The sequence below is a fragment of the Xiphophorus hellerii genome, chromosome 8, assembly GCF_003331165.1.
Source record: "Xiphophorus hellerii strain 12219 chromosome 8, Xiphophorus_hellerii-4.1, whole genome shotgun sequence".
Taxonomy (NCBI): domain Eukaryota; kingdom Metazoa; phylum Chordata; class Actinopteri; order Cyprinodontiformes; family Poeciliidae; genus Xiphophorus; species Xiphophorus hellerii.
In genome coordinates this window covers 3,432,033-3,458,410 of record NC_045679.1, presented here as the reverse complement: position 1 = coordinate 3,458,410, position 26,378 = coordinate 3,432,033, and the positions used below count along the sequence as shown (strand labels likewise).

Sequence of the window (26,378 nt, the reverse complement as noted above, 5' to 3'; positions counted from 1 at the left end):
TAACTCTTGGTGCAGCGCCCCCACAGGCCAGGAGAGGAACAGGTTTTCCAATTAGTTTAGTTTGTTAGACACAGAGGAAAGTGAAAGCAAACCGCAGCAGCTGAAAATGTAACAAATGTGGCAACTTTGGTCCCAAATCAAACCAAATCTTCTGGACTATCAGGTGTGACAACAGATTTACTCTCAATCTGTTTATCAGAATTGCTGACTCTGCTTTTTTTCTGAGTCGTAGTTTGCATCCATTGCATTTGACGCCAGAATTGAACAATATTTGTTATTCTTGGCGCCGTCTGTCTGCTGCCTTCCCTCTCATTCGTAGCATTTCCTCGTCTTAATCTTTATTTGCTCTTCTTAAGCAGACGTGAGGTTTTGGAAGACGCTCTAAAGTTTACATAAGGTTGGTCTGAGGAATGTTTGCATTGTGCTTCTGCCACACCTGCCTGTCTTTTCCACCTGATTTTGGATCATGCGCCGGTCGGTTTGGAGCAGAGCGTGACCTTGCCCGGGCCGCCGGCCAGCTGCCTCTGTTTCCACCACCTGCTGCAGGAAACCGCGGCTCGATAAGGAAACATTCAGCAACTCTTTGTGTTTTTCTTCTTCTGTTTTCCCACTAAACCTCATTCTTCTCCTTTAACAATGGAAATAATTCAGACTCAGATTATATACAGTATAGACCAAAAGTTTGGACACACCTTTTAATTCAATGAGTTTCCTTTATTTTCATGACTATTGACATTGTAGATTCACACTGAAGGCATCAAAACTATGAATAACATGTGGAAATATGCACTAAACAAAAAAGTGTAAAACAACTGAAAATACCCCTTATATTCTAGTTTCTTCAAAGTAGCAACCTTTTGCTGTGATTACTGCTTTGCACACACTCTGCATTTTCTTGATGAGCTTCAAGAGGTCGTCACCTGAAATGGTTTTCACTTCATAGGTCAACCTGCCCTGTCAGGTTAATAAGTGGGATTTCTTGCCTTATAAATAGTCATGAAAATAAAGAAAATCCATTGAATTAGAAGGTGTGTCCAAACTTTAGGTCTGTACTGTATATATGAATATAAACAGTTTAGATCCTCTCGGTGACGGCAGAGGTTTTACTGCGTCCGTATTGGAAATGTCAGTTTTCCGACTGCCTGGGTTTTTCCTCAGTAATTTATTGGAAAAAAAACTTGATCAATAATAAATGAAGACATTTGACTGAAGCCTGAGGCTGCGTGGGAGGTTTATCTGATGACTGATGTCTTCTCTCTCTAAACTTCATCCTACGGTTGTAATCCCTCCATGCGAACAAGCAGCAGCTGCAGTTCTGCTTAATAATAAAAACAAAAACAAATTTAAACATCTTATTTAAGTCACAGTAAAAAAAACTTTCATTTTTATGACGCCAGATTTGTTACTTAGGATTAAGTTGAGCTTTTCGTCATGTAATCGACTTCAGTTTTGGACATTTTTGCTAAACGATTAGTAATTTTTTCATTCACTTTCAACAAAACTACTCTAAACTGGTGTTCTCTAAATATTATATTTTCTAAGATTAAACAGTTTTTTTAGGCATTAGCTGGTTTGTAGTTAAACACAAACAATGCTGCAGCTGAAGAAATTGTAATATTATCAAACAGTAAATTTATTTTAGTTATTTAACTCAAAAAGTGGCATATGGAAACCTAAAAGTGCCGTAATTAAACCCTTCCGTTTAACATTTAGACGTGTTTCTGCTTCAACACACCTCAGCTTGTTTGGATTTAAAGTGACGAAACTCCATAAAACAGCTAAAATCTCATTATCTACGAATGATGTTGTGCAAAACATTGTGATGAAGATGTTTTGGTTAGCCTGTAAATGTATCCTAACCTGTAGTAATTGGTTGTCTTTAATGAAAATAGTCCTGCATTTTTGATTTTACCCAAATAGTTATGTTTCCAGCTAGTTGTGAAATTTTAAAATGTCAGGAAAAGGAAAAGAAATGTGTATTAGTTGTGTTTTCATCTGTTGGTTTGGAGCGAATCAACTAGGCTTGAATTAGCCAAATGATGACGCTACATATGACTTTAATAAACAGGATGTAGACGTTATCTCAGATAGTGCCTCTGGTAAGGCACAGACCCACCAGTGGGTGGGAAAGGTTCGCTACATCAGAACTTATTCAGCTAATGGGTCTGAATCTTAACTTCGTAAAAAAACGAAAACCAACTAAAGTGAGCAAAACTTTTTTGTGTGAAACTGAGGAAGTTATTTAAGAATTTGTTGTTTCCATCGGTGGTACTTCAAAATGTGCATGAAAAACCTTGATGGAAACACGGCCAGTGATTCATTTGTTGCAGAAGGAGTTACATTTTGCTGGTTTGACTGGTCAGATGGACGTTTTGTGTTTTTTTTCCAGGCAGATTTTGCTGCTTCCTCCTTAACAGAGCAGCATCAGCTGGATGGTTGACGGCACCTGCTGTAAAAAGGCCCACAGCCTCTAAACGGCTGCTATCTAATCCATACATCCTCTTCCTGTTATCTGGTGCTGGCTGGAGTCGGCCCAAGTGAGGCACAAGGCATGAGCGATCTAATTAGGGACAGGCTGGCGCGTCCCCCAGGCTGCGTTTTCTTGCTACTGTCCGCTTTGGACGCTAATTAGGTTTATATTCTGTCAGTTAAAGTCGCCTGGTTACTTTCACAACTGCTTTTGGTGTTTAAAGTATTATTTTTTTAAAACTTTCCTCTCAGTAAAGTCCGGATCTTCTTCCAGTTTATTTATCTGGCTCCAGTGCGAGGTAAATGTTTTAGGGTGTTGCCCTGGCAACCAGGAACATCGTTGCTTAGTGCAGTCATGGGAGCAACAGCTGATTGCTGGCTTTTGTTTCCCAAAAACCAAAAGGTGGGTCTGATTAAATTTGGTCAGTAGCATGTTTTACCTTTGCATCCCGATTCCTGGGCAAAAGATTGTTTTAATTTTTAACAAACTGGTTCTAATAACATGGCTGGAAGCCATGAATACTTGAGACCCAATCTAAAAATGCTTATTTTAATAGTTTAAACACAAAATATAACTCAATATGCAAAAATACACATAACAGAAACCATGTTAGCGCTACCATTGAAGCTAACATTCACTGATTTTATTATCCCCACTTTTAGGAGAATCAGCCAATCAGACCGTAGGAAAAATTAATGCCACTACTGGATTGGGTATTTTGTAAACGCCAACCAAAACCGTGCCAACTAGCATTGATGCTAGGTATGTTAGCTTCCCAACTTGTTTTATATTTATAATACTTTATATATGCTCCACAAAAGTATCTTTTTGCAATCAGTTCACCACATTTTTTTTTTGCACAAATCATTGTTGGATAATGAGAATTTAGGGCCTCTGTCACTTTAAATCCAAATAAAATGCTGGTGGCCACACCCTGAAACTACCTTACATCTTAGAAAAGCAGGAATGGAGCCTCCTGCTCATCCAACAGTAATGCAGCAAGCGGTATCTGGATGGTACGTAAGCAAAACAAGACACTTGTCTTTTCCAGCAGCCATTGTACAGCAGTAAAACCAGCTGACTAAATGTGCTGGAGCTCTACTTGGGTTGCTAGGTAACGGGCAGGGACATTATATTAATACATTTTTCCAGACTCCAAATAGCATTAATTAATTAAATGTTTTTAAAGCCATTTTTAGAAGCATCAGAAACCCAAATGGAAGAAGAAAAGGGTGAATTTTACGTAACGGGTCTCTTTTAAGCAATAAAACTTTTTAAAATCCAGGCTAAAAACTCAAATTGCTTTAGACTCACAATCACTGGAATATTTTCCAACACATATGTGGTTTATAAATGTAATGTTTGTTACTCAGTTTGCTATATTTGTGTTTTTATCATAAGAAACTGTTTGAATTACCTTATTGCTGAAATGTGCTTCACAAATAAACGTGATTGATTAAAAACAAAAGAAATTGAAGGGATTAAGTTTTTTTTGTATATTTGTAACATAAATTTAGCTTAAGTAGCTTCTGGAGAACCTGACATATATATTTTTTATCCAGTTAATCACCAGAATACTCATTTACTAAACTAGTCATTAGCTGCAGCTTTACCGTTGGACGTTCCTGTCAGTGAAGTTCAGGAGGTTGTTCTCCTGTTATGCCCACATGTTCAGAGCGGCGAGTAGTAGGAAACGACCACCAGCTGTGACTGTGATGCCGCTTCCCGCGGCCTGTTGCAGGACATGAGGAGTCGGCGGCTCAGGCCTCCTAATCTCCTGCCCCTCCCCCAGCAGCAAACATCTGGCTGACAGGAAGCTGACAGATCTCTGGGTGTGAAAACACACTCTGGCTCTCTGAGCTCGTCTCTGATTGGCTGGTTTTCTGAATCGCTCACTTTGAATTGGATCATTTCAGACAACTTCACCTTCGACCCAGGTGGATTTTAGTTCAGTTTTGATTGGGATTAGGGTTGACGGAGACCTTTAGCGGTACACCGACAGGTCAAGGGTCACCAGGAAACGCTCCAACATGGCCACAGACTGCATGGTTATGGTTTCCATAGAAACTATGAGGCGTGTTCATGAGAGGAAGCAGTCGAGGCGACGCATGCTGAGCGTTTGGCGGCGATAAGTTTGGTTCTCTGAGGAGATTAACGGGTCAGTGGCCTGGTGGAGGCAGATTGATCTGCTTTCACTCTCAGTGGAACGACTGATCCTTCACCCGCTGGTAATGAACACAGGAATTCGGTTCAGTTCGGTTCAGTTCAGTTTAGTTCAGTTCAGTTCAGTTCAAATCAGGTCGGTTCAGTTCAACCAACAGGTGAAGGTGAGATATTTAAAGTTTCACCATCAGAGTTCAGAAGAATCTGTTAGATCAGGAAACAAAGAGGCCATCCATCCGTCCATCCATCCATCCATCCATCCATCCATCCATCCATCCATCCATCCATCCATCCATCCATCCATCCATCCATCCATCCATCCATCCATCCATCCATCCATCCATCCATCCATCCATCCATCCATCCATCCGTTTGTCCCTTCATTGTAATAATGGGCGACGTTTATATCGATGTTTCCCATCATTTTTGCCACTGACAGGTTTATAGAGACCCACTCGCTCAGCGATACTCGGATCTGTAGCTGATTATTCTTCTCTTCACATTAATCCTCATTGTTACTCCAAACAGAAATACTTCATATTTTTCTGTTGGGTTTTGTTTCAGATAAGTTCAACACCTACGTGACGCTGAAGGTCCAGAATGTTAAAAGCACAACCATCACGGTGCGCGGCGACCTGCCCTGCTGGGAGCAGGACTTCATGTTGTGAGTCACTAAACACACTTTTATTAAAACAAACCTTCATTTATTAGAAACAAACCTTCATTTATTAGAAACAAACCTTCACTATGGGTCTGACTCAGCAATAAGAGACAAAATGGCAGTTACTCTGCTACATGTTTTTGGTTGACCTTTGACCTACTTTGACAGAATTATGCTGCAGCTGTTTATGCTGCCACTAGTTTAATTTTCTAGATTTTCCAATGGCGAAGCGTTTCCGTGGCGATGACATGGCCACCATGTTGGCTTGCCTTGCGTCATTGTTTGTCTTTGCTGCAGTGTTTGTTTTTCCAGACCTTCATCTTCGCTGATGTGTCGCCCTGAAGTGATTCAGCGTCTATCAGAGGAAACGTTGAGTTTCCAGCAACAGATCGGGTCAAACCCAGAAATTTATCAGTTATGTTCCATGACTTTTATGAAAAACATCCTTTATTCCCAGTTCAGATGCTTTTATTATGAAACTCCTATTTTTTTTTTCGTGGTCAAACACACAAAAAGTGTGAATGAAGTTATTCTGGAAAAAAAGAGAAGTTGAGGAGAGGAAACACAACTGTTTTTCAAAGTAAGAGCATGTATATAAACATCTAGCTACTTAAATTTTTTTTACTAATTAAATGTGATCACAGTCAGATTTCTGTGAACATTTTGACTCCAAAGCGACGTTAGCGTCACACAGCAGCTCATTGTTTATGACAGTAAAAATGGCCGCCGCTGTCTCATAATTGATATGCTGAGGAACGATTAATTATGTCAATTTGATGTCAGTTTTGCTATTTTAGGAGAACATTTCTCACTAACAACTTAGAATAATAGAGCTAATGTTTCATTTAACGTGTTAGCATTTTTGCTAACTTTGAAATCGTTTAGCACGTTTAACACTTGGCTTCCCTTAAATTAATCTTTCCAGATAATTTATAAAGCGCCAATTTGCTTTGGAGTTTTGTATTTGAATGGAAGATTTAATTTCAATTGAAGTTAGCGCTTTAGCATTAGCTTCCGGTAAGTACAGTGCTGATGTAGCACATTTGCGCTAGCATATCTAATGTTTATGATTAGCACTTTAGTGTTAGCACAGCTAGCTTTTTAGTTAGCAGTGTCCCTTCAAAATACATTCATTGAAAAACAAAATCAACATTTTTAAAGCAATTTTTAAAATTTTATTATGTTGCCTGATTATTTTTTGTTGTTAAAACTGATATTGTCCTTATTTGTTATAAAAAGTCACTGAAGTTTGAGATTATAATGTTAAATAAAATGGAGAAAAACAGTTTGTGGATCCTTTTTTCAAGCTGTCCAAGAATAAAATTGAAAAGTTTATTTTAATGAAACACATTATATATATTAATTAATCACAGACTGCTGTTTTCCAACCTTTATTTCTGTTAATTATGTTGATTTTCCACTTGCAGTTAATGAGAACTTGACATTTAAAATTAGAAAATTACATCAGACCTTTAAAAAACATTTTATAATACAGAGATTTGGGTATAATGAAAAGTATTCTTAATGCCACCTTAAATGCTGTTTTCAAGAGGAACTTTGACAAAAGAGGCTTATCAGAAGGCATATTTTAATTTATTGAATGGTTTGAAATGTATGATTTTGAGTTTGGTAATTTCTTCAAAATGCTCGTCTGTTTTTTTTAAAAGCAGCAATTTAATAAAACAACATTTTCAGTTGCTTCCTGAAATGCTGTTTTGGATTAAAGTGGGGTTTTCTTGTATTAAATGATAAAAATCTGAATTATCGACGTTGTCGCCACCCCAGACAGTTAAAGTCTCCCAGTTAGTCCCAGTTTGATGATGGGATCTGATGTTTATTCTTCTCAGCCTTTATCTCTGCACCTGGCTGCTCCGTCCCAATTATCTGCTGCCTTTGATTAATTTTTCTCATCTTCCTTTTGTTGGCTCTCGATGGTTCTAAACTTCCACATGCAAATGTCCCAGTCATGCAGCTCCTTTCAAAATGGAGGCCTCTTTTTATGCTGCCATTAAGCCCTTTGAGAGGCCTGTTGAATGAAATGAGGCAGGGGTGGATTATAGCAGCTAAAACACAACAAAAAGCATCTTTTGTTCCAGCCTGATGGTAATTATGTCGAGATTTCATCTCTATTAAGGGTTTTTCCAAGCAACAAAGCTTCCCGTTCTCTTATCTGTGACATTTTCCACCCAGTGCGTTAGGAAAACATCAACATTTCCCAGTAAAAATGCTGTTCCTGCCTTTCAGTGAGATCAACCGGCTGGACCTGGGGCTCATTGTGGAGGTGTGGGACAAAGGCCTCATCTGGGACACCATGGTGGGAACGGCCTGGATCCCCCTGAAAAACATCCGCCAGTCTGAAGAGGTCAGAGCTCAAACTTACCTAGCAACAGATGACACCCAGAAGCGCCGATTCCCCGAGATTCCTGTCAACAATTTACTAAAAACCACAGAAACGAGTCAGACAGGCAATCTGAGCAACACAGATGTATATTAATGGAAAGGACAGCGCCTATTAGCCACGATAGCTAGCAACTGTTAGCTATCGCGGCTAATAGACGCTATAGCTATAGCTAGTGCCTATTAGCAGCGGCTGATGACATCACTGCGGTTTGGGTGAAATGTTGTACCGTTTTGAATCACAGGAAGGTTCGGGCGAGTGGATCTTCCTGGATGCAGAGGTTCTGATGAAGGCTGATGAGATTTATGGCACCAAGAACCCGACGCCTCACCGAGTTCTGCTGGACACGCGCTTCGAGCTGCCGTTCGGTGAGTCTCTGCCTCATAAAGATATACTAATTTAAATTCCTCTGGTTTTACAGTGTCTTATCAAACTGCTGATGTCAAACAAAACGGCTGGAAGATTAATTGATTTAATTGATTAACCAAATTCTTTGTTTTTGAAGATTTAAGTTTTGAAAGTTTTCAATAGTGAATCTGTCTTTTTAGTAAAGTCACATTTTATTTTTTATGAAATACTGCGTAGTTTATTGGTAGTTTATTGCTAATATTTTATTAAGATTTTTTGATAAAAATCTATTAATATATTATTGCTAATATTGTATAAATAATTTATTGCTAATATTTTATTAAAATATGTTAAGTTCATGGCTATTGTTTAATATTTATTGATAATATTGCAATTGTCTATTGCTAATATTTTACTAAAAATAGTTAGCTAAGGTTTTGTAAAAAATTTAGCTAACATTTTCTTCTAAAATGTCATATAAAAAATTTGGTAGTTTTTCTTTAAAAAAGTTGTTTATTGCTAATATTTTGTTAAAAATTGTTTAATAATATTTTATTCAAATTTTTGCTAGAAATGTTAATTGTTCTAATATTTTGTCAATAGTTTTTTGCTAATATTTTGAAGTATTTTTAGCTTAAATTTCTTTTTTCTTCTTGAGTTGCTTTGAATTTACATTTTTTCTGCTCCATGACAAAATATGCAAACCTCCAGTGTAGATGAAAGAACGTTTATGTGTTTAACGGCCTAGTTAAAGTCCAAACTTAAATCCAGTTTAAAAAGAAAATATCAGTATCACACAAGAATATTAATATTTTTGGAAATGTCTCCATTAAAATCTTGAGCTGGGAGAAAAATGTTGGTTTCTAAAGCAGGAACAACATGTTGACATGGATTGCAGAAAATCTGTCACATTGTTAATCTTTTTGTGAGCAGCGTCGCATTTTTCATCGTCGTTCTGATCAGATCAAAGCTGCGGCGCTGTGGCGCAGCGGCGCAGCGGCGCTTGGCGTCCATTACAGCTGCAGGTCGGCGTCTCTTTGAAGGCTTTGTGCCCTTTAATGTGCAGCTGCAGCCGCGCAGCTTCTAATGCGACGCTCCACTTCCTGTCGCTCACATTTTGTTCCAGTTTATTTCACAGACACTGTAAATAAATAATGTTGTGTTTTCTGAATTATTTACCTCCAGATATCCCAGAGGATGAAGCGCAGTATTGGACGGGGAAGCTGGAGCGAATCAACATGGGAATCCATGATGAGGTAAAATTCAGATAAATTCAACTTCAGATGAATTTGTTTTTTAGTTACCGACTGAATCCATGAATACAATCAATCTTTCTTCATCACCTTCTGCAAATTTGTTTTTTTTTGTGCAAAATATACAAACCAACATCTGTTTCTGTTTACAATGAGAAAATACAACAAAAACAGTTTAAATGGTTCTTGCTGCAAACATTTTCTCCTTCCACTCAACTTTTCATTCATGTTCTTGGATTTAAGTAACATGCACTGCAAAAAACAAATCTTATCAAGTATTTTATGTCTAGTGTCTAGTGCAGATATCTTAGTATGACAAAACTATCTTAAAAATAACCTTTCAGTGAGATGTAGGAGTTTGCTTTAAATCAATTATTACTTAATATTGATAAAAGTGCACAACTACAAAATATTTTCTTTCCACTAAACTTTACTTTAACGTGTTTTATTACAAGAAATGACAGTTGTAGCCCATGTTCTGGTTGGGTCTGTGTGTAATGACATTTGAAACATTAATTCCAGCCACAGTCAATGATTACAACACTTTTTCCTTCCAGTCAACTTTCCATTAAATTATTCGGATACAAGTAATGACATTTAAGTTTGGTTGCATCTGAGTGTAATGGCTTTGAACCATTAAATTCAACCAAAATCAGTGATTACAACACTTTTTCCTTCCACTCAACTTTCTGTGAATACACTTGGATATCAGTAATGACATTTAAGAACATTTTGGTTGCATCTGTCTGTGATGGCTTCTAGTACATTAAATCCAGCCACACTAAGTGGCAAGAATACTTTTTCCTTCCTCTTTACTTTCTGTTAATATTCTTTTAATATTAAAGTTATTAAGATGCGTCTTTAACTTCTGACATTTTTAAATAAAGAAAAAAAAGCTTTTACATCCCTAACTGATGTTTGATTCTCTGTTTTCCCTGTAGTTTCCTCTTCCAGATGAGGACCAGAGGGCTCCGCTGCAGTGTGCACCCTCCCAGTGCTGTGAGTTCCCGCTGTTCTCCGTTCAGCCACTAGAGGGCGTCAGATAATTTATTTTGAGCTTTCTTCTGCTGCTTGCTGTGTCTTTTTATCAGAACCAACCAAACCTTTTTTCACAGCTGTTCAGGTTAATGTAGAGAACTTTTTTTTTTCTTGCTGCCTCCGTTTGGTCTGAACTCTCATTTGTAACGTTTGCACTTTCACCAGGCAACTATTTCGGATGGGCTGACCCACTGAGTATGTAACGTAACTTAATGGATCTCTTCCCCTGGCCAACCCTCAACCCCTTTGTGCATATCATAATATTCCTGAATTAAATGTAATCTCTAACTTTTCCATTCCTTTTATTCATGTTTCTAATACATTTTTTCCTGCTGTTTTTCTTGATGCCCATCAGCCCTTTCATTTGCCCCCAAACTCTTGCTGCTGGATTATTGTGTAAAATCGGTTTTATTATAAGAAGATTTAGACAATGGTGAGGAAATGATAAGAGATTCATCGATCCAAAAGGACCAAGAGACGTACTTCATTGTACGCAATAGGAAATTTCAACTGCAGTACCACTTCTTCGCCCAAAGAGGGCAGAATTTAGATGTTTTTTAACCCAGAATTTTGCAGAAATAAACAAATTTACACAAAAATGTCAAAATGTTTAAAGAAATTAGCACAGAAACATAAAAAACACCATTAAGGGCCAATCTAAACAGTTTATAAGCTAAATAAATTTTAATTGGGGATTAGTTACACTTAAAGATTGATTCAAATGTTTAAAATCTGAGGGATTCTCGTGTTCGTGTCAGGAAAATTTCTGCTTTCAGATTATGGCCTCCTTGCAGCCATCTGAGGACAGCGGGACGGATCTGTAATAAATTTACTGCCTCTAATTAAAAAGGGGGCGATGTCTAATTGTGGTTTCTCTCTGTTTACACAGATTGAATCACTCACACATCACACTAGGTTGCTCCCTAGTAACCATTCACAGCCTCATTATAATCCAGCTGCTCATTTATTCTGCAATGTTGCTCCTAAATCCTGTTTTTGGTTTGGATTGGATTAAATTTACTGTTATATTTACTCTATTTATCTATTGATAGATAAAATGTGTCTGTCCATTTTTTTTGCAGAAATTGAAGCTAAATAAACAGATCCCCTCCCTTTTTTGCACTAATTCATAATTATGGGTTTATTCCAAATTTTCTGCAAAAATAATCAAAAACATTGTGTTTAAGTGATGCTAACTCCCACCAGCGGGTGGCAGTGTTTCTTCTATTTTACTGCCTCCGCCTGGGTTCATGTCAAGTTATCATCTGTGATTTATGTGGCGAGTAACAAAAAGTCACATTTACCGTTTTACATGAGCGCAAATACTGCAAAATTCCTCACCTAGCAACCCCAGCAAAGCCCAGCCGTTACCTAGCAACCCCGATTGAATTCTGCTCATCACCTAGCAACCCAAGCACAAAATCTTATTTTTATCATATGTTTGTCCAGTTTCTAATGTGAATATCTTAGTTAATTTGAAATAAAATAAAGTTAATTTCCAAGTAACTTTTCGGCAAAACAAAGGAACTTTTTTAAAATAAATAATTCATAAATATAGCAGAAAAATCTAAAAAGTCCCAGTTCCACTGGCAGATTATTTCACTTAACACATGGGGAAAATGTCTTACAATAAGTGAAATAATCTGCCAGTGTAAAAAGTATTTTTCTTTAAATATTAAGGAATTATTGACTTAAAACAAGCTCCTAGATCTTGTTGAAAAGTTACTTGTAAGTTATTTTTGTATTACTTCAAGTGAACTAATACATTTTCACTAAAAACTGAACAAAAATACTTGGTAAGATTTTTGCTCTCCTGTTGTTTATGCAGGATTTTCCCCTTTTACTTGCATAATTGTGTCTTTTAGCAGCAAATTTTCACGTAAACGTTGAGTTGGGGGCGTGGCCAGCAGCAGTTTATCTGGATTTAAAGTGACAGAACCCAAAAAACAGCTCATTCTGAAATGAGCTGACTAAAATCTCATTATCTAAGAAGGATTTTGTGTAAAAAGAAATGTAATGAGCATCTTTTGCATTGCCTGATAGACCTTTCCTAACTTGTTCAAGTAAATATAATAATTTAAACATTTAAAGGTAATAGGTCGTCTTTAAATTAGTTTTATTGATCGGATCTTCCTGCTGCAGCTTTGGACGACCAGGACAGCGCCGTAGACGACCGGGACAGCGACTACCGCAGCGAGACCAGCAACAGTTTGCCGCCTCGGTACCACACCACGGCCCAGCCCAACTCGTCCGTGCACCAGTTCCCCATGGGGCCCCGCGGCGCCCAGCAGCACCCAGACTGCTGCACCGACTCGGTCCACAGCTTGGACCTGGACTACCGGGACCAGAGAGGAAGCAGGTAGAGCCGAGCATAAACACTCATTCACACACTGAACACTGCAAAAACACAAAGTATTTCTTGTCTAGTTTCTACTGCAAATATCTTGGTACACTTTAAATAAGGCAAAATTAACTAGCAAGTAACTTTTCAGCAAGATATAGAAGCTTGTTTTACACCAATGATTCCTAAATATTGATAAAAACTTTGTAGTTTCAATAGCAGATTATTTCTCTTGTCACATTTAAAAGATGTCATAAATGAAATAATCAACCAGTGGAACTAGTAAGTTTTTATTCAATATTAAGGAATTATAAGATTAAAATAAGTTATTATTTCTTGCTGTAAAGTTACTTGTAAGTTAGTTTTCCTTTTATTTCTGGTGTAGGGCTGAAACAATTAATCATTAACTAGTGTATACACTTAAAAAAAGGCCATTTGCTGAGTAAATAACATATTCAGAATATTAATCCAAAGCTGTAAAAAAATATTTAGATTTTGGATTTAGGATTAAAAAAAATTTGTCTGTAAATATCTTCTACCTCAAACTCCTCAAATGGCGAGAAATTGTATTAAACTATTTTCATAATTAAAAATTAATTTATTTGATTTATCTGCATATTTTGATGTATTTCTACGGTTGTTTAAAAAGGCTTAAGTGTTTAAATAAAACATTTGTAGACTTTGCCAATTTTTTATACAAATAATTGTTAGTTACTTTTCGTTAATATAATCTGAAACAGCAGCCTTACTAATGACATTTTCACTGTCTAGGTGAAAATGTTTTAAATTGGTGTCATTAATATATTTTATTTTTGAGAAACTGAATTTTGACTTTTTATTAAATACATAATAATCAGCTTTAAATATTTTTTTGAAATACATCACTTTTTATGTAATTTATCTATATAAAATAAAACTTTTCAATTATATTCTAAATTATCGAGATGCAACTTTGGTCCCTTACGATTGGTTTCACTTTTACACCAGCTGAAATTGCATCATCCTTTATAAATTTGGAAAGATTATTGAATGGTATTATCTGTTTACATTAAAATTATTTTAAAAACTCAAACAATTTTCAAGGGAAACTTTGAATCTGCAGTTTTTAGACCATAGAGAAATGTTGGTGCGTTAGATTCATTTGCACCAGTGAGAAAATCACAAATCTGTCTGCGCGTCCTGATAGCGAGCTGCTAATTCTGCTGCAGAAAAGAGAATAAAAAATGGGATTCAAGCTCTTTGTTTCATTTTGTCAAAGAATCTGTTGTGTTGCTTCGACTCCTCTGCAGTTTCAAAAGCTTTCGAAAGAGAAAACCTCTCTGTGACGCTCCCAGAGGGAGTGGGTCAGGGACTGAATCAGGCTTCTCTCTTTGGGGATTATAAACTTCTGAACCAAATGCCGTATGTTGGTGATTTAGGGTTTAGAGAACTGCTAACTGTGACATTTGTTCAGGCTAAATCAAAATTTGTTCAGGCTTATGGTGACACACAATCTGTTACAACACAAAAACAGAACTATTAATCATGCAAAATGCACAAAGAGGTATGAATACGTAAATATCAGGCTCTCCAGGATGGTTTTGTTTGTTTTATTTATCTACCTTTGCATGCAGTTTTTCCTGTCTTAATGTCTTCTTTTAATCTTACAGTCTAACTTTTGTGTTTTTTGTCTTCAATTTTTCTTTTTTTTTTATTTGCTTCCCTTTGTCTTTCTTTCTGCTCTCATCCTTTACTTATTAAGATCTTTAAACCAGAAGGGAAGAGTTAGAATAATACCTGTAGATTCTGGCATGGGGTTTGAAGAGTGGGAAAACAAATACAAAGGACGATCAAAGCCTCAGCTGAGCGACTTCTTGGATGACGAGGAAGACACCGTAATCTTTCGAATGGGAAGACCTTACCCAGAGCCGACGAGAGCAACAGTCAGTCAACCTCATAGCAGCTTTCGGGCTGCAACTTACCCTGAAAGCTATGACACTATCGACCGAAGAAGAAAGAAAAGAATAACAGACCCTGGAGGGCTTCTCCATAAGCACGGAGAAGAGACGTCTCCCGATCGTCTTGCAAAGTTTCCGGAGAAAAGAGGGGAGACATTCCTGCGACAGGTAGCAGAGATGCAGGAGGAAGAGGAGCGCTTCATGACTTCATCGTGCCTCAGGCCGTACAAAGACGGACTTCTCTACAAAACAAGGATGTGGGCGAAAAATGACCTGGATAACACTTTGGAGAACTACGTAGCATATAAAAAAGGGTGCGATCCTCAACCAAGAGCGCGGTTTGACTTTGAATTTGACTGCGGAGATGCTCAATACCCTCCAGCGGCCAATAAACATACTAATGACTTTGTGGCTGGAGACTTTTACGAGCAGCATCACAAGGAGCGGCATCCCAATGAGGGCTACATGGAGTATCCCCAGGGTCTGCGTGAAAAGAAGTGTGGCAGAACTGGAGGATGGGTTTCTGAGGTGATACTTTCCCCTGTAGAGGAGCCAATTGACGAATATGTTGACCCGATGGATGAGCTTCAGTGTCTTGTTGAAACGGTCTCTGAATATCTCGCTGAAAAAGAGGAGGAAATTAGCAAATATGGTTCCCTTCCCAAATCAAGCAAGTCGAGGCTATCGTCTCTGGGTAGCAACCGGACAGATTCATTTGGAGAAGACCAGAGTATTTCAAAGGACTGTAAAGGAGAAGCTGATTCTGATCAGGGTATTTCAGGTGTGAAGAATGCAATGAGTTCATTGTTTTGTTCCATCACTGACAAAGTTGGAGGAGGAATGAAACAGCCTTCACCGGCTCCACAACCTGCACAGTCTGGTATAACAAGGCTTCTATCCTTTATCCCCACAAAGGCAAACAGCACGGCTCCTGTAGCGGTTGTATCTCCGGTAGAAACTTCTCCCATCAAGTCCTTCAGTTCTCTGCCTCAGAACAAAACACAAGTCCCACAGGAAACAGGAAGTACTACTCAAACTGTAAGACAACATTCACCCAAGATCCAGACTCAACCACAAACTACACCAGGAAACTCGGTTATGGAAAAATTTAATCCTTTAAAGCTTTTTTCAGGAGGAGAAGTTCAAAGTTCTGCTGAATCCAAGCAAGAGTTTGAGTCTAAATATTCCCAAGCAAAGATCCAGTCTGATGGAAAGTTTGCTGCTAAAACTGTTCATCAAGGTAAACAGTCAATGACGGATGCTGGTGCTATGAAATCAGTGAGGTTGGGGAGTTCAGCTCATGACAACTATTCGGTGCAAAATCATGACAAGAATTTACATTGGAAACAATATCCAGATATTTATGAGCAAAATTGTAATCCTCCAGAGAATCAGGAGTCTATTAACCAAACTGCAAATACAGGATTTTTTAGCCCTTTTAAGAAATCATTGAGTTCATTGATTACACCAGTCATTCCTGTTCCACCTCCAAACGCTCCTCCTGTGGTGGTTTATCCAGTGTTTCGAGCTAACGAGAATCCACAACCACAGAAACCGGTGGGAAACCAGCCACTAAGTAGCAAACCAAAATTGCCTTTTGTCCCCTCAGAAAATGTTCCTACTCAGCCGTGTCCAAAACCAGAAGGAGGTGTGCTCTCTGGATTTTTGAGATTTTCGTCCACTGAAGACGCTGGTGCCTCTATGAAAACACAGAATTACCCACAAGAATATCATGATACAGCTTCATCTTATGCCACTTCCACCGTCCAACAAGAAAATACAGAAAAAGGATGGTTTTCTAGCGTGTTTAACCCCTCCCCCAGTCCTGCTGGTCCAAACCAGAAGACTAATGTCCATCCTCAGAGCAGCAGAGTGCCAACCGAACGACAACATACCTCAAATCAAAAGCCAACAAGAATATCACAAAACCCTAATCAGCCTGGATCTCAGCATTTCAGCACAACACCTTTAAGAGGCAGCTCAGCAGAAGACATTTCTCAGATCGGCTCTAGTCAACCCAAACAAGGACTGCTATCTGGACTACTTAATCTTGGTTCTAGTAGTGACTTGTCTGGCAATCCATCACCAAAAGGCAATATTCCCTCACACTCTAGCTCCCAACAAAGTTTCACCACTCCCCAAAAAGGTGGCCTTCTCTCAGGACTATTGAAGTTTTCGTCAACAGAAAATATACCACAAAATGTACAACAGCAGCCGCCTGAGGCTGAAAGGCAAAGGGAAATGCGCAGCAGTAGCCCTGGACAGCAGCAGACATCAGGCGAAACTCGGCAAGTACAACCTCAGCCTCAACAGAGAGGCTTGCTTTCTGGCTTACTAAAATTTACCTCCACTGAGAATAGTTCAAATTCTCAAACAGTTCCTCAGTCTGGCAGTGATCAACATCAACAAGCCAGCAATGTGCAGAAAACTCAAGGACTAAGTGGAGTTATGAGGAATAGAACAATGAGCCAGAAAGAAGTACAAGAATCCTCTAAACCAGGCTTCATTCGACAACAAACTGTTCCGCCTCAGCAACCTTCGCAACAAGGTGGTCTTTTATCTGGTCTTTTCAAATTTTCTTCAGCTGACAGCATAAATAAACAAAGTCAACCATCAGCACAACAGCATGGGATTTCCTCTAGTAAATCAAGTTACGAGCAGCCAAGACAAAGTAATTTCCCAATTTCTAACCAAAATCAGCCTCAAAGTAGCACAACCCAAACAGCTCAAGGAACTGGACTGTTTTCTGGACTATTTAAGTCCTCATCAGAAAACGTGACTCAGCAACAGCCACACAAAAGCACCCAGGAGATTCAAGTAAATCATCAAGTCAAAGTGCCTTGTAGCCAGCCCTGCCCAACACAGACAGAGATGGCAAGTCAATCAGGAGTGCTTTCTGGGTTGTTCAACAAGTTAACAAAAACACCAGAAAGTACAGACCTGACCTGTCAGAAATCAGCAGAAAAATCAATACAAGAAAGGGACGTTGTATCTAAAACTCCACACCAAGACCAGGCCCTTCATTCCCTTGCCAATTTAAGACAACAGCCCTTACAAGGACATGTAGATAAAGATAAAATTATTCATGGTGCTGCTCAGCAAAGTTTTTTGTCAGGGTTGTTTAGCAAAAATGCAACTGAAAACCCTTGTTTCAAGCAAGCAAAGATGGGAAGTCAGGATGCAGATCAATCAACACAGTGTGCCAAGATGACAGGATTATCTACAGATTTGATAAAAAGCAGTACCACAGGTTTTGCTAATGAAAGGGTGGAAAGATCTTCTCCAATTTGTTTGACTCCAGGACAGAGTAGGCATGCTTTAATTAGCACACCTGTGGCCATTCACAATGAGAGTCTAGACTTGCGAACTTCAGCTGCTTTTGCGAGATCTCTTCAAAGTCAGGCAACACGCTGTTCATTTAGCATGGGTAATCTATCTCAGCTACACTTCTCTCATTCTCTTCCTTCAAATAACCCAATGGCTTGCAGCACAGGAAATATTCACTCCCATTTTGAGAGCTGTACTACTTCTCCTGTCATGACCCTGGAGTCTTTTAAAGGCGGAAGTGTTCCCTCTTTGTTTGGGGTGACAAATCAGAACCTTTACCAAGGTAATTTTTCTGAGTATGGGATTAGTCCATCATATGATGAAAACCAGTGGATCCGTGAAAGTGCTCTTTGGCAGCAGTTTCAGAATGAGTCTTTAAGCTGCAACTTTCAAGGAGAAGATTACACACTAAACTGTGAAGGCATGCCATTGCCTGCATCTACACTTCACTGTAGCTATTCAAATATTAATCACCCGGTGAATGACATTCCTTGGCAAGATGTTGCACATCATGACAAACAAATGGTATCACATTCATTTGAAGGACCAGGAAATGAATACCCCCAAAGAAAGTTATGGAATAGTTATGAAGACTTAGGAAATATTGCATGTTCATCTAGTAAAGAAGCTGCTCTGAACTTAACAACTAACCACAGTAATGCAACATTTGGGAAATGGCATTCATTTAACGATGGCAGTTCTTACAGCTTGAATGGAGTCTTGTATCATGAAGGTTACTATGAGGAGAACGTACCAAGCTTGTCTTACTCAGCAAACTGGCAACAAGCAATGGAAAGGGAAAATGCACAAAATGCTCATACAAACTATTTAAGTCAGTATAGTCAATTTAACTCGAATAGAAACTGTTCAGCAGGTGCAAATGTTGATACAGCAGACTCGCTGTACCTCGAAGACGCTGAATGGTATCAGCAATGGCTGTCCCTTCTGGAGCAAGGGATGTGGTGGCCAGCAGAAGATGGTGACTGTGGGTACTTTGTTTACACAGACCATGAGTATATTTACGCCTTACTTACAGATGCAGCAGGTGAATATGTGTATGCGTGTACACCTGAAGGTGAATCGTGGGACAATGGACAGAGTTTAGATACTCTACCCAGTGCTTGGCTAGACAATGAAATGGTCCTGGTCTGTGGTTTTAAAATTCCACTTTACAATGAGGATGAGCTTCTTTGGCTTCCTGGTGAAAGTCATGGCAATCCTCAACTTCTCAATGCTCCCCTGGATTTATCCGCTGCATACAGAAAAGGAAACCAGATCATGAATTTAAATCTCCAGCAGTTCACCAAAATGTTTGAAAATTCATTTATGTCTCAAGGGCAGCAAGGCATGGATTTTGCATCTTACAGATTAAACAAAGTAAGAGTAGATCCAAGACAAATGTCTTATGGCTATCAAGATCACTACCAAGATGTTATTGATCTTTCATGTCATCAAAGAGGCCACACCAGCCTGTATTGGAACAATCATGAAGTAAAGAAATTGCTTGCTCAGAAAGTTTCTGTTTCTCTAAACTCTACTCCTGTTGAGAATTTAAATAATCAGATCCTTAACAAATGCTATCAACCTAGCCAACGGCGGCGTTCTTCTACTGCTGTTACAGTGAAACATGCAGATGATGTTTCAGAAGATGAATGGAGAAAACGGGTGTCTCAAGCTGAAGAATTCCCCAATCGGCAGGTTAAAAAGATTTCTTCCCTGATATCATCTTTTGTTACCAAACCATCCCAAGTGGAGGTGAAAAAACCTGGGGAGACGTACTCTGATCAAGCTGGTGGGAAACAAACTAAGAACATTCTGTCATCAGGCCTCCAAAATCTTAAGTCTAAGATTATCAAAGAAGACTCTTCTGCTGCTGTTGCCTCTTCAGAAAGCAATAAACAACAAACAACTTCGCAGGGTAGAATTTTACCAACAGTTCCCTCAGTTCCTCCAGTCACCCAGCCCTCAACACTCTCAAGTACAACTTCACATAAACCACGACTTTCACGTCAGACTACGATGGCACAGCAAGCATCCCCACCAACAAAGCCCCATGTTACTGTACCCTTTACATCAACACAATCTATTATTAAACCAGCACAACCTAGGCTTTCAAATGATAAGCCAGTGGATACAAAAGGTGAAAAGCCACCCGACCAACCACAGGAAGGCTTTATGGGTTTTCTCAAGTCTGCTGTAGGCATGGATGAAATTAAACCAGATATCCAGACATCTTCTCAGCCATCTCCTAGTCTTCAAAGCAAGACTGGGAGCACTACTTCCTTAACAGGCAGTGCTGCTGGAAGTAAAGAGAGCACAGGTGTGTCAAATCTCTTTGGTTCAATTGGCAGCTTGTTTAGTCCTGAGCCCTCTCCACCTCCACCACAAAAACAGCAAATGAAACAGAGTGTTACAGAGGGTTCACTTTCCTCTACATCTAAATCAAAAGCTGAAGTAAAACAACAAACAGGTGACCAGTCTGCTCGACCAACACAGAGTCAGATACCAGGTAGAAGTATGTCTGAGGTTTTCTCTTCTAATTTACCCAAAGGTGTTGAAACTAGCAAGTCTGAAGTTGCAGGGCAAACAAAACAGGAGGCAGGAAATAAACCATCTGGACCATCTGGTGGACTTTTTGGATTGTCCATTGGCGATATGCTGGTTGGATCAACACCACAGACGTCTGCACAAGCAAGTGCTCCACAGGAAGAATCATTTAGTAAAAGTATTTTTTCAATGTTTACGGGGCCAAGTCCTCAACAGGCTGCTCCTAAACCAGAACCCACACCTCAAACACATCCACCAAGTGCAGCTCAACAGCCTCCTCAACAAGAAACATTTGGTAAAAGTCTGTTATCAATGTTTGGAGGATCAACAACTCCTCCACCCCCTAGCCATACCAAGCCAAATGCTGAATCCTCACAAAAACCTACTGTTCCTCCAAAAGATCCTCCATCTACAGGATTTATGTCCATGTTTGGTGGGCCAAGCACCCAACAGCCTCAACCTCAATCAGAATCTTTTCTTGGGGGACTTTTACAAGGGTCATCAAGTTCATCGGAACGGACAGTGAAAGGACTATTTTCAGTGTTCAGTGATGTCGGCTCTCAACAACCTCAGCCACCGACTATGCCGTCTCACCAAGCAGCGCCTCAGTCACAAACACAGCAATGGAAGGAGCCTCAGGTACAGTCTACTCCAAAAGTACCCTCTCAACCTCAAGAGCCGACTGCTGCTTCTGTTCTTGGAGGTCTGCTAGGTGGATTATCTGGCTCCACTGAAAGTCCACGAAAAAATTTGTTTTCCATGTTTAGCGGCCCGACAAATTCTCAAACACCAAACATTCCCTCTACACCAGCAACTATGTCACCACAACAACAAACTCCCAACTCATCAATTGGTTCCAAAGAACCCCAGCAACAAAAATTATCACAAATACCTGATTCCAGTAGCCATTGTCAAGAGATAGGTCATTCAGAGACTGGAGCTACCAGTGTTCCAGCTAAATTGCATTCTAGCATGCCCGGTGACATTACTTTGAGTACCACAGTGTCCAATAAGGAAGAGGCTACAATTGCAAACATGGAAGTTTCATCTGTCAAACCTACATCAGAGCCTACTGGAATGCCTCAGGAAACCAGTGAAGCAACGGCACCACAGGATGCTGGTACTGCTAAAGAATCATCAGCTCCTGGTTTGCTTTCGATGCTCACTGGATCAGGCCCACATCCTCCACCTTCTGGAGGATTTAGCTCAGAAGGTCCAGGCAAAGGGTTCCTTTCTTTATTTTCTACACCAAGTCCTGAGGCTGCCAGCAGCCAGACAGGACCTTCACCTCCAGGATCTTTGCCAGCATCTTCAGGCTCCAAAGAGCCACCGGGCAAAGGTTTGTTCTCTATGTTTGGAGGTTCTGCTCCTGAGCCTTCCTCCCAGCCTGGAGGTTCACTGTTAGGGGCAATGTTTGGAGGGACCTCATCTCAAGCTACTACATCTCAGACTGGAGGATCATTACTTGGTGGTTTATTTGGAGGTTCTGCATCTCCACCTGTGTCTCAGGGTGGTCCTACAAAGACTGGCGGGTCTATTCCTCAAACTGCAGGATCACAGACAGGGTCATCATTACTTGGAGGCTTATTTGGTGGATCCGGTCCTCAGGTTGCTGGATCTCAAACATCTATTTTGGGTGGGATTTTTGGAGGCACCACACCCTCACCCACAGTGCCTCAAACAAGTTCAACAACTCAAAACAAAAGCTCTCTACTAGGAGGAATTTTAGATGGATCGTCTTCCCAAACTGCTACATCACAAACTGGTACATCTTTTCTAGGTGGTATTTTACCAAGCGTTGGTGCTAATGATGCCTCTAGTAAAGGTGTGTTTTCAGTATTTAGTGGGTCTGCTCAAGCTACAGCACCTTCAGAAACAGATAAAAACAGTTCTGACAACAAAACACCTGCTGCTGTTGAAACAGGTGTAATTGATTCTGCTGCCCAAAGCACTGAGCAGAAGGAAACACAGCAGCAACCTGTGGGTAAAGGCCCTTGTCCTGAGGTCAATGCATCAACAACTGATGCCAATATCACAGATAATTGCCCAAGTACTGAACACTCAGCATCTTTAACTGAAGATAGCCAGTCTAAAGAAGTAGAATCCTGCATTCAATCACAATCTGAACTCAAAATTAGTGCAACTCAAGATTTAGCAACTCCTAAAGTAGAAGAGGAAAAAGTGGATCCTTTGACAGTAAGTCCTGCAGCTGAGACACAGCAAAAACCTCAAGAACCAGACAAATCTTCCATTGATTCAGCAGCAGATGCTGTTTCTGGCTTTATGTCTTCTCTGTTTAAACCTGCATCTGCTCCTACCGAAGGCTCTCAACCAACCCAACAGCAAAAGAACTTGCCTTTTGGACCAGCTCCTACAGGTCAGACTGGGGCATCACTGTTGGGAGGATTTTTTGGAGGGTCTAATACTCAATCGACGACTCCCCAAACAGGTGGATCTTTACTTGGAGGCTTATTTAAAGGAGCTACTCCACAATCTGGTCCTCAGACCACAGCACCTGTCACTGGGGGGTCAATATTAGGTGACATGTTTGGAGGAGGATCCACTGCCAAACCATCAGCTGCCTCGAGTGGTGGATCACTTCTGGGTGGGATGTTTGGAGGTGCAGGTGCAGGGGCAGGAGCAGGAGCGACTTCACAGCCAGGCGGTTCTCTGCTTGGAGGAATGTTTAGTGGCCCCACTGGGCAGGCTGCAGGACCACAAGCTGGAGCATCATTACTGGGAGGCATAGGAGGATCTCTGTTTGGTGGTTTAAGACAACCGCCTAAGTCCACTGAACCAGTGCCAGCTAAGCCAAGGTTGGCTACTCCTACTGCTGCTGCTGCAACTGCCACTACAGCTGCAACTGATCATACTGCTACAGATGCTACTACTGCAAAAAATGTCAGTATTGCTGCCACTACCACTACTACCAGTACTGGCACCACTGCCAGCAGTGATGCAACAATTGCTAGTACCTCTACCACTCTTGCTACATCTACCACAGCAACTACAAAACCAGGTTCACAGTCTGAAAATAAAAATACCTCACCAGAAGTAACTCTGCCTACGTGTGAGAGTACAACTCAGAAAATGCATCAAACAGAAGTAACAAACATTAGCAGTAATGGACAGGCATCTGATGCATCTTGTCCAACGGTTTCTGGAGTGAGTGAGTCAAAAGATACTTCAAAAGAACTTACTAGTCAGCCAGAAAAGACTGAGCAAGAAATGACAACTGCAGATAGACAAGTGATACATGAGAAACCAATGTTCATTGAAGAAAAACCCAACACTAATAAAAATGTCAAGTCAATTCCTCCTCATTTGGATGCTAGTAAAGCTACCCCAACTGATCAACCTTCCAGTGGTGCTGAACAACCTCAAACTAAGTCATTTTTGGGTTTTATATCTGCACAGAGTGATGCAGGGAAATCCCTCGGGTCGTTATTTTCACCTGCTATGCCATCAGTTGTTTCATCATCACCTCAAACAGAAGGTGCTGGTGGTCTATTGTCAGGACTGAAATCCTTTTCTGGAACCTTGTTTCAAGAAGAAAAAAGCGTCACAGGGAAACAAGAGCCAACAACATCATTGTTTGGGGCAAAAATTAGTTTTCCATGGCAGGCAGAGCCACCCAAGTCTTCAGCTTCCCAGGTTACAACATCTCAACCCCAGTCTGTCAACAAGCCAACAAGCGGTCAAACAAATAGTGCACAAAAGGCTTCAACACCTGACCCCCATAAAACCGAACTGGTAGGTTCTGCACATGACATAGTAAACCCCCAGATTTGCATCTCCGCTCCTGATGTAGATCCTTCAGCATCCCAGACCTTAACGGAGAAGGAGAGGCTTGTAGAAACAGACCCCTCTGCAGGTTCTGCCGCAGGAGTGCAGCTGGACAACCAATCCAAGAAGGATCTATTGATTGAAACAAGGCCAGTAAACGCATAATCAATGGTATCCCCATTCACCATTTATGCTGCATTGACAGCTTTTAAAAATGTATTCCCTGTCCAGCTCTGCAGTCCATTGTCTCTTGCATAGTGTGGTTGTGAATTTGTTGGTGTGTCTGACTCTGCAGTTTTTTAAATTTTCTCAAAACAGAACTCCAAATAAATTTACACCAGAATAAGGACGACATCTGAGAAATTATTTAGACTGATTTCTTCTTTGGAAATTTTGTTGTTTTGTCAAGAGCTACAATGTTTTTGTCTGACTATGGAGTTCTGATTTGATCAAACCCATTGTTGAAACCGTTTTACACTGTATAAAAAGATATAAAAACAAATTTCCCTTACTTTTTGACCATAAACTTTTAGGTCTGTTATGATTGTGAAATCTGCTTTTGGCTGTTAATTGTCAGGGTAAAACCGAGATTTTCTTATTACTTTATTCAAAGATAGAAGTTTAAATACATTTAGTATTCAACATTAGTAGGGTTAGTACTGGTATTTGTTTATTATTTGGTAGAAATGACTTTTTGAACTGCTTGACTTGGGTTTTCACTATAATTTGCTGGGATTTTGGCCCATTCTTTCTGACTGAACTGGTTGGCCATTCAGTAAATCCAACTTTTTTAGCTTTGACTATAATGTTTTGGGGAAACTGATACCACAAATTTGAATGGTCACTCCAAAATATTAACTATGTTGCACTCAAGTAACTTTCTAACCCATTTGTTGGGGTGTTCATGATAATTTGGAAGACAAATTATTCTAGTATTTAGGAAAAAAATACTTTTGGTAGAACCAAGTGACCTAATACATGAAAATCTAGATTAATGTTAGTCAGTCTTTTTATACAGTGTATCTGGTTCCAACTATATGTTCTTCTGGTGTTGCCATTATGATTAATCTGTGTTTTATCCCAACAAATAATGTCTACTCTTAAATATAATAGCTGTGACAAACACACAGATGAAGTCTGCATATTTTAAACATTCAGCTCTTTGTCTGGAAGTTTTTACTTAATGTAGGAAACAGAAAGAAAATATGCAGAAGCAATTGTGCAATTAATCATCCTTGTTTTCCTCACACCAGTGTGTAATACACCATCTCTATGCAGTTTTTACCATTTCCAACATGCAGCAGCAAGGTTGGGTATCTAATTTAAGGATTTATGTGGTGTGTGTGTAGTAACCCAGCTAATACTTTAGAAAGATTGTTGTTAAATTGACACTTTATGTGCGCATGGCTTGTAGCAGGTAAGTGAGATTTATTTAAGTTAGTTATGTTGTTTTGAGGTTTGATTATTACAGTGGACTCATGGGATTAGGTTTTAAATTCCACTGAAAAGTCTCCAAAAAATCTGGGGTCCACTGTACTCTCAACTGCTGTGATTTAACAATCCAAACTTCTCTGATTTAACTATAAGGTATGAAAAAATGTCCCTTCAGTTTCTGATTGTTTCCCTCACTCCTCTCTCACAACTGTAGTCCGGTGGAAAGTAATCGTTTCGGGTCGTCGGGGAACCTGAGCCAGACTAGCTCGCAGCTAAGCGAGACCGGCCATGAGAGCACTGGCGGCTCCGAACTGGAAGAGTCTTTCCACTCCTACCATAGTACCGGCTTACACCCGTCCACCAACGGCCAGCCGCGTCCCACCGGGCCTCCCACCAACGGACACTCGACTGGCAGCGAGAAGGATGTAGACATTCAGTCCAATGTATTACTGCAGAGTTTAAAGAGCGATGCATCAGAAAAAGAAGCACCAAAACTCCCAAGGTAATGCTCTGGTTTGAGTTTCTACTCTTTTACTGAAAGTGGAAGGGATCTGTGATATTAACTCTCCATCTTAGATTCCATGATGGAGGCCAGCCGTTGCCTTTCTCCCCGTCTAGAGTTCGTTGGTTGAAAGCCATCAACAAAGTGAGAGTTCAGCTTCGGGAGGTAAAAAC

The 26,378-nt window shown here is 39.8% G+C and overlaps 1 protein-coding gene across 1 annotated transcript in view; it reads left to right on the top strand.

The window, feature by feature from the left end:
• LOC116724899 (protein unc-13 homolog B-like) overlaps window positions 1-26,378 on the top strand; it is a 68,190-nt gene that overhangs the window by 9,360 nt on the left and 32,452 nt on the right. The window contains exons 3-10 of the mRNA XM_032570679.1: window positions 5,198-5,297; window positions 7,539-7,656; window positions 7,937-8,060; window positions 9,226-9,296; window positions 10,235-10,292; window positions 12,474-12,690; window positions 25,918-26,205; window positions 26,280-26,370. Coding sequence (XP_032426570.1) covers window positions 5,198-5,297; window positions 7,539-7,656; window positions 7,937-8,060; window positions 9,226-9,296; window positions 10,235-10,292; window positions 12,474-12,690; window positions 25,918-26,205; window positions 26,280-26,370 — 1,067 coding nt within the window. The remainder of the gene's footprint in view (window positions 1-5,197; window positions 5,298-7,538; window positions 7,657-7,936; window positions 8,061-9,225; window positions 9,297-10,234; window positions 10,293-12,473; window positions 12,691-25,917; window positions 26,206-26,279; window positions 26,371-26,378) is intronic.